At 49.2% G+C, this 15,512-nt stretch overlaps 2 protein-coding genes and 1 pseudogene across 6 annotated transcripts in view; 2 read left to right on the top strand and 1 right to left on the bottom strand.

The window, feature by feature from the left end:
- The window catches only part of ABR (ABR activator of RhoGEF and GTPase), a 199,776-nt gene extending 195,863 nt beyond the window's left edge, over positions 1–3,913 (top strand). For all 5 annotated transcript variants that reach the window (XM_066363591.1, XM_066363592.1, XM_066363595.1 and 2 more), the window contains 2 exons: positions 569–716; positions 1,355–3,913. In XM_066363591.1, coding sequence (XP_066219688.1) covers positions 569–716; positions 1,355–1,444 — 238 coding nt within the window. In that variant the 3' untranslated portion in view covers positions 1,445–3,913. The remainder of the gene's footprint in view (positions 1–568; positions 717–1,354) is intronic.
- A 1,675-nt stretch (positions 3,914–5,588) lies between these two features.
- TIMM22 (translocase of inner mitochondrial membrane 22) lies at positions 5,589–15,385 on the bottom strand. Its single transcript, XM_066363605.1, has 4 exons — positions 14,891–15,385; positions 9,712–9,908; positions 7,971–8,043; positions 5,589–6,063 (listed from the first exon to the last, which is right to left on the bottom strand). Exons 1-4 carry the CDS (start codon positions 15,129–15,131, stop codon positions 5,987–5,989), a joined length of 588 nt encoding a protein of 195 aa, XP_066219702.1. The 5' UTR covers positions 15,132–15,385; the 3' UTR covers positions 5,589–5,986.
- On the top strand, positions 8,693–9,580 carry LOC136393639 (large ribosomal subunit protein uL11-like; annotated as a pseudogene).
- Positions 15,386–15,512: the final 127 nt, after the last annotated feature.

Raw genomic sequence — 15,512 nt, 5'->3', positions numbered from 1 at the left:
AGCCTCAGGTCTGGTTAGCAACTGTTGCTGGGGCTCCTGCCCCACCCACTCTGACTCTTCCTCTGGCCCAGGCACTCTTCTGGGGAAAGCAGAGTGGTGGAGAGCTGGGGCTCTAGAGGCAGGCTGCCCGGGTTCACATCTCTACTCGACCGCTTGCTGGCTGTGTAACCTAGGCAAGCCACTTGGGTTTCTTTGTACAGTGGAGATGATAATTACTCAAAGGATTCTGAGGAGTATGAGTTATTACTGGAAAAGTTCTTGGGCTGGTAATACTATTATCTCTAAGGCAAAGGTGTTGGAGTGGGTCCTCCTGGCTCGGGCAGTCTACTGTCAGTTCAGGGGGCGGCCCTGAAGCTGGGAGCCTGTTAGAGGAAGGCACTGACAAAAAGCTGGGAATGCGATCCCTGACTTAGTTCCTTCCTTTCCAAGAGGTCTCTTCCCTTAGAAGAGGAAGTCTAGTAAACACCTTCCAGGAATCCTTCTAGGGGCTCTTACACCTAAGGCGAAAGTCTGGAGCTCCAAGTGGCTACTGAGAAATGACTTGTTCCTCCCATCCCCTCCCTTTCAGGGTTGCTGAGAAGGAGCCCATCAACAAAATGTCCCTTCACAACCTGGCTACTGTGTTTGGCCCCACGTTACTGAGACCCTCAGAAGTGGAGAGCAAAGCACACCTCACGTCGGCTGCAGACATCTGGTCCCATGATGTCATGGCACAGGTGCTACCACACTGCCTGGGCCGGTGGCGGGTAGAGGGGTGAGACAAGCCCCCCGGAGGGGTGGAGAGAGATCAGCTCGGAGTCCCACACCCCTTCCCTCCTGAGCAGCTGGGTTGATAGTCTATAGGCTGCCACCAGGGAGACAGGGCTTTGGACTGTCCTCCCTCCCAGACCACAACAAAAAGTTTATACTAATGCTCCTAGATCAGGAGCCCAGGAGCTGGCTACAATCCTGGGAGTGCCTGTGTCGGAAAGGAAGCCCAGCGGCATAGGAAAAGGCTGGGACCCTGTCCTCATGTGTGGAAGCTCTAGGATTGCTTCTGGGTCAGGAAACATCCTTGGGATCCCTACAAGACCCAGGGCAGGGTCCAGCCTGAGGCAGGCTGCCAAGCCCAGGCCAACTTCTGGAGGCAGATGGGGATCTTCTGACAGGTTGGGAAGTGGCCCCAAGCTCCCTCTACCGCTGCAAGTGGGCAGACACACCTGGGCTGGCAAGGAAGGAGATGTGGCAGGAGCCAGCCTGAGAGGGGAGGGGAGCAACACAGACATGACCCCAGCTCGGGGACCATTTCTTCTCAGCAGATCAGAGGAGGGCCACAAGGACAAGAACCCCGCCTCAGTCTCCCGTCTCCCCACAGGTGCAGGTCCTCCTCTACTACCTGCAGCACCCTCCCATTTCCTTCGCAGAACTGAAGCGGAACACACTGTACTTCTCCACCGATGTGTAGCCCCAGGTGGGAGCAGCTGTGGGGGTGGCCCAGCCAGCCTCCCCAGTCAGGGGACCCAACGCAGACTTGAAAGACTACAATAGAAAACTCCCGAATCCAGCACTCCAGACTCCAAGGGACGCAGATTTCCAAGAACTGGAATATGTGCATCTTTTGTGCCGCCTTGTACAATGCCAGCCGACCCAGCCCCCAGCCTCGCCGCCACACCCTGGGCTCCGGCCCTCCGTACCTCTAGTGTCTAATGCTCCATGCTGTTTGGGAATTGTTTTATGTCTGTTTGTCATGCAGAATAGGTAGTGACTAACCTGGTATGGGCACTGAGACGGCCTGCTTTGTTCTTTCATTTCCTCCAACACTTTCTTCCCTCCCGAGTCCAGTCCAAGGGCTTTTATTTGGCGCTCTGTAACTGCTGCCAGCTTAGCCTCTCTTGGCCTTGCTCCCAGATTGCAGTCTCCTGGCAGCCTCCCTCGGTTTTCTCCGCCCTCTCCCCCCTCCCAGTGCCCGCTTGCATGTGCAGCCTTGGTTTTCGCTCCATCTCTTTGGAAGTTCTGAGGAGGCCCTGGGTGGCGGTGACCGTGGTGGCCCTTCAGACGCTGCCGCATGCTGTCCCCGGCCCGCTCCTTGCCCTCCACCTGTGGAAGCACACCTGCTTTGCCTTGCTGCCTGTGCAAATGTTGGACAAGGAGACAGACTCACACTCATCTTCAGCTTAGCGCAGAGCTGGAGAGCGGATTCCTGGAATTTTCCACCTGAGAATCTCCATTTTTGGGGTTTCTCTTGTCTCCTGCCTACCAGTGAGGCATCTTGACTGTTTCTTCTGCTTTTCAGTTCCTTTTCCCCTGGTATTTTATTTCCTTTGGGTATAAAGACTCACAAGTGACTTGCTATTGAGTAGCCAGAGGGTCAGGAGAGAATTGGGGGAGGTAGAGGCAGTTGCTGAGGCAGCAGCACTGGGTGAACATTCAGAGGAGTGCCACGCAGCGCTGGCATCCTGAGTTGGGGGAAGCGGCCGTCAGCGGCAGGAGGGGTAGTGGCTTTTCTAGTGGAGCTGCCTCTAGGAGGGCAATACGGCTGAAGCAGGTGTCCAGACACGAGCAGGCTCCACCCAGGAGACAAGCCCTTCCTGGCACCTCGCGTACCTCATGGTACCTTTGCCTTAGATTTTACACTCTCCACAGCCAAGCACTGCCATGAGGCAGCCCCCAGTCACGTGTGCTCTAGGGCCAGGGAGAGCAGGCACAGTCCAATAGTAGCCAGTCGTCATGGTGCTGCCTCCCTGCCCCGGCTTCTGGATGCAGCCTTTCGGGTAAACTTCGAGAAACTCAAAAAGCTGGGGAAGGATGAGTTACCGGCACCTGACTGTTGGGATTGGGTTTTGCTGATGCTCTACTCCAGAGTAAGGGATCAGCAGGTTCCATTCTCTACTTTGAGATCTATTGCTCAATACTGGAAAGGACTGAGAAGTATCCCCAGATACTTGTTTCTTCCCGTGTGGGCAGTAGCTACTGGCCTGTGGTGGTTAGCCTGGAAGGGCAGACACTCCTGAGCAGCAGGGGCTTCCGTGGTAGCACCAGCTCCCTGGCTCTCTTATATGGTAGAGAGGACTTGGGATTGGAGAAAGCAGCTCCCATTGGTTGAGCTCAGAGATAAGTTGTAAAGAAGGGTTTGCTGGCCCTAAAGCTGAAGTACTTGCTGTGTGAGAAGTAGGGCCCTTTCTGATCTTGTTTATACCCGTTGCTCGATCTTGGGCAGAACAGTACACATTCTGTGTACATGAGAGGAAAGATGCCCAAGCGGAGGGAAGTACTGACCACCTCGCTACCTGTCAGCAGCTTAGCTAGGAGCCCTGCTCCCTGGGACAGGAGACGGGAAAGAACCTGAGTCCAGAGATCCCAGTGTCTGCCCGTCCCTGCTCTTGCTTCCAAAGCCACTGATGGTAACAAACTGGAGGCCCAACTTGAGCTAGGTACAGCCAAAAAAAGGGTGCCTCCCGCCTCCCCAAAGCAAGGGATGATCATCAGGTAGCTCTACTGCGGCCCCAAGCTTGCTTAGGCACTGTCAGAATGGGAGGAAGGCTAGAAGGGCTGAAAAATGCAAAGGCTCAGAATATTTATAACTTCTACCCCGAGTAGGAGGCAGGTACCAGACCTGGACTAAGCTGCACCGAGGGAAAAGCCCATGGGTTCTCCTGACAGACAGGGACTACGCAGCCCAGCTACTGTGCCAAGCAGGGCAGGCTGTGCCAAGCTCACTAGACGGGCTACAGGAACCCTAGCAGGCCTGCCCTTGCTGGCAATGACTGTGGGCTGCCCATTTTTGCCGATACAGGTAGGATGGGACCCTTCATTAATATTTGACTTTAATAAGTTGGTAAGGATATATTTTTTGTCTATGTTCTGTTTCAACTTATGTAGATTATTATAAATTAATGTAAACCACGTGAGAGGAAAATGTTAATAAAAAAAACAACCGCAAAACCCCAACATTTGCACACAACTCAGCCCTGTGGTGCGGACATTTGTATTTTCAGCTGCCCCGGGAAGACCACCAATCTAAATATTTAACTCTTCAGGCTGCATCCAGATGTGTTTCCAGGAATCTACTTACCTAGTTAACACTCCTTGAGCTTCCCTATGGACCACAGCGACTGTGGCAGTTGGGGGGGGGGGGGGTCTTTTCCTTGCTCTTCACAAAGGCCTCCAGGTCAGCCACCAGCCATTTTATGAAGTACAGATGTCCTGCCAGGGACCTGGCCATCAGTATGCCTCAGAGATGGCAGGAATGTGTCCATTCAAGTGGAGGCTTTTATGTAAATTCCCCTCTACATTTCCCTTGGATGTGGCTTTTCTTTGGGGCAGGCTTTTGCCCTTAATCTGCTTGCAGAGAGGCTGGATCCCCCAGAGGGCCCAGCCTCCCCCTAGGAGAGCCAGTGGAGTTAATGCAGGCTCCCACCAGCCCAGGCTATTGGACACTGTTTATTCTGGAGATCGGGAACAGCTGTCTCTGAGAATTGGTGTTTGGTTTATGAGGTCATACTGACTCCTTAGCCATCTAAAACAGGAAACTATTCATCTCCCCCTTTGATTGAATAGTCAGTGTGGACAATGCATTGCTTATTGAACCAATGGCTATTGACAGCCCAGGCTCTCATCTTTTCCTAGGCAGTCGTGAGGGCAGCGTGGCTTGTGTTCGGTCGTTCCGTGTATCTGGCCCTGAGCACTAGACGCTGGCGGAAGCTGCTGGGCATCTTAGCACTTTGACAGGTGCCGGGTAGGAGTATCTGCTCTTGCTCTCAAGTGCTTATAGGTGACTTATTTAGGGACAATGTAGAAAACAATCCTAAATTTGCTCTCAGACCTCTGAGGATGTTCCAGACAGCCTAGTAGCATTGCTGCCTCATGCCTGTGAGACTGGCATTATATAGATAGAATTCACCATAGAAGGACATGAGCTCTATGGACTAGCTCACTCATTCCAAAGGAAACAGCAGGCATGGCTAGAGGAAGGTGTGACCAGCTGGGTTTGACATCACTCACATACACATGCACACACTCGGGACACCTGGAGATTTCAGCTGAATCTTTGAATTCTGGCTAAAGGTGGGTGGGCTGGAAGATGGCAGGCAAGGGGGAATGAAAAAAAAAAGTTATCCCTGGCTAAAGGCAGCCAGGATTACATGTTCCCTGCCAGGCCTACCTGCCTGCCTCCAAGAGCAAAAGCCTTCATCTTACCCCAAAGCACCAGAGTAAAACAGAACCCAGGGAAAATCCCAATTGTAAAAGGCTGTTTTGTCCATGGCAGAGAACAAGGGTGAACAGCCCCTCGACAATGTATGATTTTACCCAGTACCTGCTGAGACTTGTTGCCCTTGAGCCAGGCCTAGCCCAATGCTCAGAGCATAAAGCCAGGAAGTGGTTCAACTGCAGGCATTCCTATGGCTAGGCTGGCTTCTTGAGTGGAAGGCCCCGGCCAATGTAACAGTCTTGGGGAAGATAACACCACTCTCCAAACCCTGACAGTCTTAACAATTGCAGATTTCTAAGGAACTTTCTCAATGTTTCTCTTTTCAATGTTCAATCTTTAGGCCACCTGGCACCATTTTAGGGAACTGTGGGATTTGAAAATAAAAACAAACCACTTGAACTGTAATATAAATAAATTTTTTAAACAAGGACAGCAGAATGCTAAATAAAATGACTTAATTGGCCGGAAGGCATAAATTTGCTCTGCCCTGCCCTGGTATCCGAGATGGATGACTGCATGGAGTGCCACAGGAGACCAGCTCCCTGGGTCTGTGTAAAGTCCCCTCTGTTCCCACAGCACCAGACAACCAGAGGGCTAGGTGTGGGTAGGACTGAATCTTTGTGGAGCTTGATTTCTACAAGTCAACACTGACCCTATTGTGCTGGAAAGAGAGGCTGGCGTGGCATATCCTCACACAGCAGTGTCTGAAGCAAGTGCCTGGAGGGGTGCAGAAGATGCCCTCCACAGACAGCTCTGGTCCTGGGCTGGCAGTTCCTTCCCCGGAGGCAGCAATCCCTTTCATCGTAGATAATAATCGATTGCAGCAGAGAAAGCAGCAAAACCTCCACAACCAATGACTCCCGCCTGTAAGCCAGCTGTGAAACAAACAGATGACATTACCTGTGGTGACAGAGGCTGAGTCAGACTGCATTCAAAGTCTGCATACCCACAGAAGCAAGGAAACCATCTTACATGTTCTGAGTCATTCAACCTATCTGAGACCTGTGAGACTTCAATGAAGCCATGTACATGATCTAATCTGGTGTGTTTTAAATAAACTGTACATTCATTTAACTTTTCTCATTCCAAAGAATTAGTATTTCCAGTCTCATGAAAATAGCCCCTCACAGACAGGAAACTGGTTAAGAAAACCAGCTTTTGGAATCAAGTGAAAGCATATGGCCTGTTACTCTGATTTGTTTGTGGAAAGAATTCCTGGGAAGGTGATCAAAGCAGTCCTGGGAGGGAGTCGAGCTTCTCAAAGGCCCTGACAAAGCTGAGCGATGGGAAGACCAAAGGGAAAGTTACTCTCTAAATCACAAATGGCTGTTTGAGGGGCAAAAGCAGGTTTTTAATGATAGCAAATCATCCTGCCTCTCAGAAAATGAGAAACGGCACAGCAGACAGAGAGTGGCCCAGCAATAGACAGTGAGGAAAGTCAAGTCACGGAACCCCTACCTCACACTCTTGGTGGGAATGCCAGTAGGGAGAAGTGGCAGGGAACTGGTTGGTTTCTTTGTTCATAGCTGATAATCCAACATTTCTAGAATACCCACATTCAGTTTTACATGGGTAGAAATCTAAGAATCCTCAACTACATTAAGACATCATGATAACTTATACACAAAATTAAAACTGATAATTGTATAGTATTACTAAGAAAAAATCTAAATACTGGAAGTGCATGGAGCTGAAAGGTCAGCATTTCCAGGACTGAATGGGACCTAGCTATGCTTCCGTACTATCCTGCATATCAACGTAATCCAGGAATTATTTCCTGTGAGGAAGTTCTTCCCATATTTCTAACATGGGGGAAGTTCTTTTTTCTAAGGTAGATCTAGATTTATCAGTGGTTCTCACCTGGGAGCAATTCTGCATCCCAGGGGACATTTGGCAACATCTAGAGACACTCAGCCTGACCTGTGGTGGCTCAGTGGATAAAACATTGACCTGGAATGCTGAGGTCGCCGGTTCAAAGCCCTGGGCTTGCCTGGTTAAGGCACATATGGGAGTTGATGCTTCCTGCTCCTCCCTTCTCTCTCTCTCCTCTCTAAGATGAATGAATAATTTTTTTTTTTTTTTTTACAGAGAGAGTGAGTCAGAGAGAGGGATAGATAGGGACAGACAGCAGACAGACAGGAACAGAGAGAGATGAGAAGCATCAATCATTAGTTTTTCATTGTGCGTTGCAACACCTTAGTTGTTCATTGATTGCTTTCTCATATGTGCCTTGACCGCGGGCCTTCAGCAGACCGAGTAACCCTGCTGGAGCCAGTGACCTTGGGTTCAAGTTGGTGGGCTTTTGCTCAAACCAGATGAGCCCGTGCTCAAGCTGGCGACCTCGGGGTCTCGAACCTGGGTCCTCTGCATCCCAGTCTGATGCTCTATCCACTGCGCCACCGCCTGGTCAGGCTGAATAAATAATTTTTTTTAAAAAATAGAGACACCCAGTTTTCACAACCCAGGAGTGCTACTAGAATCTAATTGGTAGAGGCCAGGGATGCTGCTTATCATACTTAAATACAAGGACAACCCCCCCCCCTCTCTGCCCACAAAGATTTATCTGGTCCAAAATGTCCACAATGCCAAAGATAAGAAACCCTGAAGTTTCCAAAACTGAGTTGACACATAAGAAGCAAACATGATTAATTTTTCAGGAGGGAAGAATGTCAAGTGTCCACATATGCCTTGGGCTGCCCCTGGAACACTCCTGTTTAGAAATGTTGACTTCAGCATGTTGTCCAAGGCCACAAAGAAAACCACTCGAGAGTTGTTTACTAACCTCTGAAACCAATGGCTCCTCCAGTGATGCAGCCACTAATGACACTGTTCTTCCAATCTGATTTTCCCCGGTACTGTGGGTGGAGAAGTACAGGTTAGGGCCAAAGGCACAAGCCAGACAAGACGATTAAGGGGGAAAAGCACAGGGAGGGCTAATTTAGTCCCTCCCCAAAGGAATCCTAATCTGTTTCTATTCCACAAGTATAGTTCCTCAAATCTGAATGTGTTCACTGATGCTTCCTGCAGGTGGTGCCAGAGCACTGAAACCAAGTGCACTGTTAGGAGTAATCCAAACCTCTTCTTGGGTTCCCCAAAAAGTCTCGTGTTTAAAGTCATTAACCAGCGGTCTTTTGGCTTTCAGCTTGGAGGAGGCTTAGGTGAAACTTTCTTCAGTAGTCTTTTTTTTTTTTTTCAGAGACAGAGAGGGATAGACAGGGACAGACAGACAGGAACGGAGAGGTGAGAAGCATCAATCATTAGTTTTTCATTAAGCATTGCAACACCTTATTGTTCACTCATTGCTTTCTCATATGTGCCTTGACCACAGGCCTTCAGCAGACCGAGTGACCCTTTGCTCAAGCCAGCGACCTTGGGTCCAAGCTGGTGAGATTTTGCTCAAACCAGATGAGCCTGCGCTCAAGCTGGCGACCTCGGGGGTCTCAAACCTGGGTCATCAGCATCCCAGTCCGACGCTCATCCACTGCACCACCGCCTGGTCAGGCCTCTTCAGTAGTCTTGAATCGGGTTCATCTGACACCAGCAGCCTCCACCATGCCACCAAAGTTCGACTCCAATGAGATCAAAGTTGTTATAGCTGAGGTGCACTGGTGGGGAAGTCAGTGCCACATCTGCCCTGGCCCCCAAGATTGGCTCCCAGGGCCTGTCCCCAAAAAAGGTTGGTGATTACATCACCAAAGCAACCAGTGATTGGAAAGGTCTGAAGATTATAGTGAAACTGACCATTCAGAACAGACAGGCCCAGACTGAGGTAGTGCCTTCTGCCTCTGTTCTGATCATCAAAGCCCTCAGAGAACAACGAGACAGAAAGAAGCAAAAAAACGTTAAGCACAGTAGAAACATCACTTTTGATAAGATTGTCAACACTGCCTGACAGATGCGACACCAATCTTTAGCTATAGAACTCTCTGGAACCATTAAAGAAATTCTGGGACTGCCCAGTCTGTGGGCTGCAATGTTGATAGCTGCCACCCTCATGATATCATAGATGACATCAACAGTGGTGCAGTGGAATGCCAGCCAGTTAAAAACTACAAAGGAAAAAGTTTCAATTAAAGATCATTTGACAACCAAAAAACTAAATAAATAAAATAACATCATTAACCAAAATAATAAAAAAATCATTATCCAACTTCTAGGCTACCAAAAGAAGAATCGCTCAAGCCCAAATCATTAACAGAAAAAAAGTTGACGTTAGGGGCTACTTAACAGAAGTACGATCAAGTATTGAACGTTTCTGATCTGCTTTCTAATAACATTAAGAGCATTTCCTGAGGTGGTACAGTGGATAAAGTATGGACCTGGAATGCTGAGGTCGCTGGTTCGAAACCCTGAGCTTGCCTGGTCAAGGCACATATGAGAGTTTATGCTTCCTACTCCTCACCCCCTTCTCTCGCTCTCCTCCCTAAAATGAATAAATAAAATCTTTTTTAAAAAAGAGCATTTCTCTTTAGAAGTCATAAGATGGCAGCAGGCAAGGCTTCTCAGAAGGCAGAGACACTTACAGATTCTACCAAACACTCCGTGCAAGAAAACATGGCACCCACAATGGCAAAATTTTTGGCGTAGGACATTCCTCTCTGTCCCATGTCTTTAAGAACTTCTTTTGCTGTTGGCGTACGGTAAGGATCCTTAGGGTCAAAGCCCACATTGGTATCAATGCCAGCGGTGAACACCCCAAATGCACCTCCCAAGACAAATCCTAAAAACAAACAGAGATGAGGATTTCTTCAGCATGTTTTCTGAATTACTGTAATGGGGTCATGTTTGAGGAGCACCTTCTGGGTAGCCACCAGTAAAGAGGACACCCACCCCCCTTGCCACCCAAACCCTCCACTTGCCTGGTTTCCACATTATACAATCCAGGATCTATCTTGTTGACAGATTCTTCTCTGTCTCCTCTTGGATTTCTTCTTCATTTCATTTCTAATATTCTTCAAGATTCAGTTTCTAACCCTCTGTTGTCCCTCTATACTTTCTCACGAGTTCAGCTACCAACTTTGCACATCACTCCCTTAACAATGGTGACATTCAAAACAGTCATTTAGTAGGTACCATATGCCAATTACTCTGACACTTTATAGTTAGAGCCTCATTTATTCTCCACAATAATCCTGTGAGGTACCAAAGATACTATTATCCTCTCCTTTCTATAGCTGAGGGAACTGAGCTCAGAGAGGTTAAGTAACTTCCCTAAAGTCACAAAGCTACCAAATGGCAAACACCATACTGCTGTTCATATCTGACCTACCTGAGCCTGCTGGACATTTCCCTGTGGATGTCTTCTCATCAGCTCAAGATCAATACAGTTGACCCTTAAACAATGCCAAGTTAGGGGTCCCAAGTTTCCCCACAGTCAAAAGTCCACGTATAATTTTTGACTCCCCCAAAACTTAGTTGTCCCAAGTAAGATTGAACGAAGAGACCAAAAGTGAGTGTGCAGCTGGAGAGGGAGAACTCCAGCCGCCTCTGTCCTGAGACCCCACCCCCCCACCCCAGGGGCCTCCGCTGTGAGATTGGCACCAGCATCCCTGAGAATGAGCCTAGCCACCATGACCACTGCAACTGAGGGGCCTGAGTCGGAGCAAGACAGGCGACATAAACCGGGCCGGGCAGGCAAGGCCACGGCCACCAGCACCACCTGCCACAGGCTCACCCCATGGTCCCTCAGGACCCCAGTGCCCACAGCCCTGTAGCAGGAAACCGTGGTGAGGACACAGCACCCCTCCACCTCTTCAGCTCCCGCAGGGAATGAAAACAGAGAAAAAAGTTCTCATCGTCAAAGTCCTTGGCACTGTCAAATGGTTCAACCTCCAAAATGGATATAGATTTATAAATTGAAATGACACCAAAGAGGATGTGTTTATACATCAGACTGCATCAAGAACAACCCACAGAAATATCTGCGCAGTGCAGGAGATGGAATAACTAAAGAGTCCGATGTGGGTGAAGGAGAGAAGGTGCTGAAGCAGCCAACGTACTGGCCCAGATGGAGCTCCTGCAGAAGGGAGCCCTTGGGCTGCTGGTGGTGCTGTTACAGACATGGCTACTACTGGCTACTACAGCAGATCCCCTGGACCTCCCTGTAATTACGCTGGGGAGGAGGAAAGGAGGGGCAGCAGAGAGTGATCTGACATACACACACACACACACCCCGCCACTGACAGGCAGTTCTCTGGAGCTAGCAGTCAGTAGCTGCTGCTGACAGTATGCCCTCACTGCGGTCCCTGCCTTACCAAGTGGGAAAGACCTTTGACCATCCCAACAGAATGCAGCCAGTGAGATTGAAGATGAAGCCTGACCTGTGGTGGCCCAGTGGATAAAGCATTGATCTGGAACACTGAGGTCGCCAGTTCAAAACCCTGGGCTTGCCTGGTCAAGGCACATATGGGAGTTGATGCTTCCTGCTCCTCCTCCCTTCTCTCTCCCTTTCTCTCTAAAAATGAATAAAATATTTTTTAAAAATGGAGATGTGCTGGAGGAGGAGCATATACCAGATTTTGAAGACTTAGTACAAAAGGAAAAAAAAAGAGAAACGAGATGAATGGAGTCCAGAGGGAGTGCAGCTTCAGGGACCAATTCATCGAAATTCAACTTACCATTCAAGGTACCATAGGGGACCTCTTCACCTGCAACCTGTCCCAGCTGTGGGAGAAGCTGAACATAGAGAATCAACAAGCGGCCAATGGTCCAAATCTGCCATCTGCTCGCGGTGAATACCACAGCTCGTATAACTATCAGCATCGCACACCCCCACCATGCTCCTTCACAAGACGGCAGAGACCAAGGCAGGTAAAGTGCCATCTGAGAACCCTGCTCCAGCCACCATGCCGAGAGCAGTGTTTACTAACATCTGGTTCCCCAGGCACCTTCACCATCAGCAGGTGACCTAAAGAATTAATGACCATTCGGCCCTGGCTGGTTGGCTCAGTGGTAGAGCGTTGGCCTGGCGTGCAGGAGTCCCGGGTTCGATTCCCGGCCAGGGCACACAGGAGAAGTGCCCATCTGCTTCTCTCCTTCCTCTCTGTCTCTCTCTTCCCCTCCCGCAGCCAAGGCCCCATTGGAGCAAAGTTGGCCCGGGCACTGAGGATGGCTCTGTGGCCTCTGCCTCAGGCGCTAGAATGGCCCTGGTTGCAACAGAGCAACGCCCCAGATGGGCAGAGCATCGCCCCCTGGTGGGCGTGCCGGTGGATCCCGGTTGGGCGCATGCAGGAGTCTGTCTGACTGCCTCCCTGTTTCCAACTTCAGAAAAATACAAACAAACAAAAAATAAAATTAATGACCATTCAAAAAATTTTAAAAAGCAGACCAACACCAAAGAAACATCCAAGCAATATAGTGGAAGACTAATAACCAAGATGTGAACACTGGAATATTTATGATTATGATTACTGTTATTGATTCTAGAGACAGAGGAGGGAGGGAGGAAGGGAGGGAAACATCATTTTGTTGCTCTACCTACCCATGCATTCTTTGGTTGACTCTTGCATGTTCCCTGACTGGAGATCGAACCCACAACCTTGGCATATTGGGAGGATGCTCCAACCCAACTACCCCACCAGGGCAACGATCATTCTTTATGAAACAGGTACAAAAGGAAAATGTCAGCCAATGTTTTCAGCAATTTTTCCAGAAATGCCTGCAGAGAAGATAAGAACAACCTCCCCAGTTTTAGTAACCATGAGGTTTGTATTTTTTTCCTGGTTTTTACTGTTTTGGTAATACGAATTGAAAAAATACTACTACACGGGAGAACCCTAACAAAGAAATCTGAAATATATAGTAAATACTTTTTTTTCCTCTTCTGTTCATTTTGGATGCTGGTGCTAAACTTCCAAGTGTTGTGATTTAAAAATAAATTTTATGCCCTTCTTATTTCTATGATGCAAGAAGGATAACATTTTTGCTTTCTTATGTGACTCTCTTTGAAAATGTGCAGCAAGAAATTCCTCAAAAGTAAAATTTTTACCCTTAAAAAAACTTAGTTGTCCCTTGGTATTTATGGGGGATTGGTTCCAGGACCCCCCATGAATACCAAAATCTGCAGGTGCTCAAGTTCCCTACATAAAATGGTATAGACCAATGCATACAATAAGCCGACCACATCCATGGACTCCCAATAGAAGATCGAAAACAGTAAAGGTATTTATTGACAAATATCCACGTATAAGTGGACTCACACAGTGCAAACCCATGCTGTTCTAGAGTCAACCGTATACATTCAATGAAATCATAGGCACCTCCCCCTCCACATTTTCTTGCTTATGGCTCCTTCTTGCCAGTCACTCCAGCTACAAAACTCAGGGACATTTCCATCTGTTTCTTTGCTTCCCCCTACAACTCCATGTCTACAATTATCATCCTAGTCTAGGGCCTTTATCACTTCCACCCTGGAGCACTACAAAGACTCATTCATTTCAACAAAAATGTAAGTGATATATCAGGGTCAAGCACAATGATGAACAAAGACCCAGTCCATACCTCAAGAACCTTCAGCCTAGCAATTTCCTACGTGGTCTCCCTACCCACACTTTCCTTAACCACACTCCATCCTGAGTCACGCTCATTACTACTGTTAATCTCCTGACCATGGGGAACTCCTAAAAAAACCATCAGTTACTGCCCCGATGCCTTATAGCCAAAAAGCCCAAATCCCCCACTCCACCACAACTTGAAATGGCATTTCTCTTCCTCATTGTCCACCCCCACTCTTTCTTTTATTTTATTTTTATTTATTCATTTTTAGAGAGAGAGGAGAGAGGGAAGGGGGAGGCGCAGGAAACATCAACTCCCATATGTGCCTTGACCAGGCAAGCCCAGGGTTTTGAACCGGCAACCTCAGCATTTCCAGGTCGACGCTTTATCCACTGCGCCACCACAGGTCAAGCCACCCCCACTCTTTCAATCCTTCTAGATACAGCCCCACTTCTCGCCTCCTCTTGTGGCCTTCCAACCCCCCCCCCCCCCCAAAAAAAACCCTCCCTTCTTCTTTCTACTATACTTCACATTTGCAGTCTACTGTATTTGTCTCTCATTCTCAGTGAGATTTCAACTCACCTGCAAACGTAGTCAATCCCTTGACCCTGCACACAGGAAGGTCACTGTACATTCTCAGAGTCTCAAAAGGTTTTAAAAAAGAAAAAGAAAAAAACAAAACCGCCAAGTCCAGACTTCTTTCCCCTTTGCTCGCTGCTTTCTAGTCACACTGGCCCACAATGGCCTTTCTGTTTTCAAACCTCAAGCCAGCTCCCATCAGACCTCTGCCCTTGCTGTCGTCCCCTACGCCTGCCTCGTCCTCCCGCCAGACATTCGGCGGCGTATCAACAAGAGAATGTTCGCCTCGGGGGAACCTGGCGCTTGTCTCTCACCCCATCTCTACGCCTGGCACGTGACAGCTCTCCGTAACAACTGAACTGAAAGAATGATTATTAAAAAGTGAATGGACGAATGATGAGCGAAGTCAACCCTTTTATAACGTCCAGGCCCCGACCCACGGTACCGATTCTCTGACCCAATTTCCAGAGGATCTAGAGAAGGTGACTGGAGTTCACTGAACGCGGCGGGGCTGAGGTCAAGGTCGAGACCCACAGGCTTCCAGCCTCCCAGGCGCGCGGTGTTCTTAGCAGAGGACCCCGCTTCCATCCGAACCCTCGGCCTCCCAAGGGCCCCCTCGCCTCGCCTCACCTCCGACGCAGGCCACCACTGCCTTGAAGGCGCAGCTTTCCATCACCTTCTCGATCAACTTCTGCTCCTCGCTCTTGACCGGACTCGGGATACCACCCAGGGTTCCGGGCTCCAGGAGCCGGGGCTGACGCTTGTCACCCACCAGGTGCTGCAGAAGAAGGCTGTACTGTAGTGGCGCTTCGGCGGAAGCCGCCGCTTCAGACGCGGGGCCGCCGGCACCTGAGGCAGCACCCGCTGCCATGTCTGCATTTGCCCCCAAACCCTGGCGTCTTTCTTCGCACTGCAGATTCCACAAGCTCACGCTGAGGCTCTATACGCCTAGCTACTGTGCAGCAATGGCAGTTTCGCCACATCGAGCGAGTACGAGGAAGCCGCAGAATTCAAGTCCGTTTGTGTGCACTTGGCAGAAGAACGATCATGTTCGCCTAAAGCCTCTTGTGAATACTGAATCAGGTTTGTGCATCTCTCACAATGGCACTGGCAAACAAGATTCAGATTTACTAGAGCGCCATAATCGCGGCTGCGGCGCGGTGCCTATCGGGATTTGTAGTTCTAACACGCACACCCAAAACATTTCCCAGGAAGCCTTGCGGGGTCACTCACACCAAATCCTGCTCCCAAG

The sequence above is a fragment of the Saccopteryx leptura genome, chromosome 2 (assembly GCF_036850995.1).
Source record: "Saccopteryx leptura isolate mSacLep1 chromosome 2, mSacLep1_pri_phased_curated, whole genome shotgun sequence".
In the NCBI taxonomy this organism is placed as follows: Eukaryota; Metazoa; Chordata; class Mammalia; order Chiroptera; family Emballonuridae; genus Saccopteryx; species Saccopteryx leptura.
The sequence above is the reverse complement of the archived record's forward strand: the minus strand, read 5'-3'. Positions and strand labels throughout refer to the sequence as shown.

Coding starts and splice junctions, on each gene's coding strand:
- TIMM22 (XM_066363605.1), bottom strand. CDS start 15,131: ATGGCAGCGGGTGCTGCCTCAGGTGCCGGCGGCCCCGCGTCTGAAGCG. Junction 9,909..14,890: donor AGTGGTGGCCTGCGTCGGAG/GTGAGGCGAGGC, acceptor GTTTGTTTTTAG/GATTTGTCTTGGGAGGTGCA. Junction 8,044..9,711: donor CGGAGTGTTTGGTAGAATCT/GTAAGTGTCTCT, acceptor CTCCACCCACAG/TACCGGGGAAAATCAGATTG.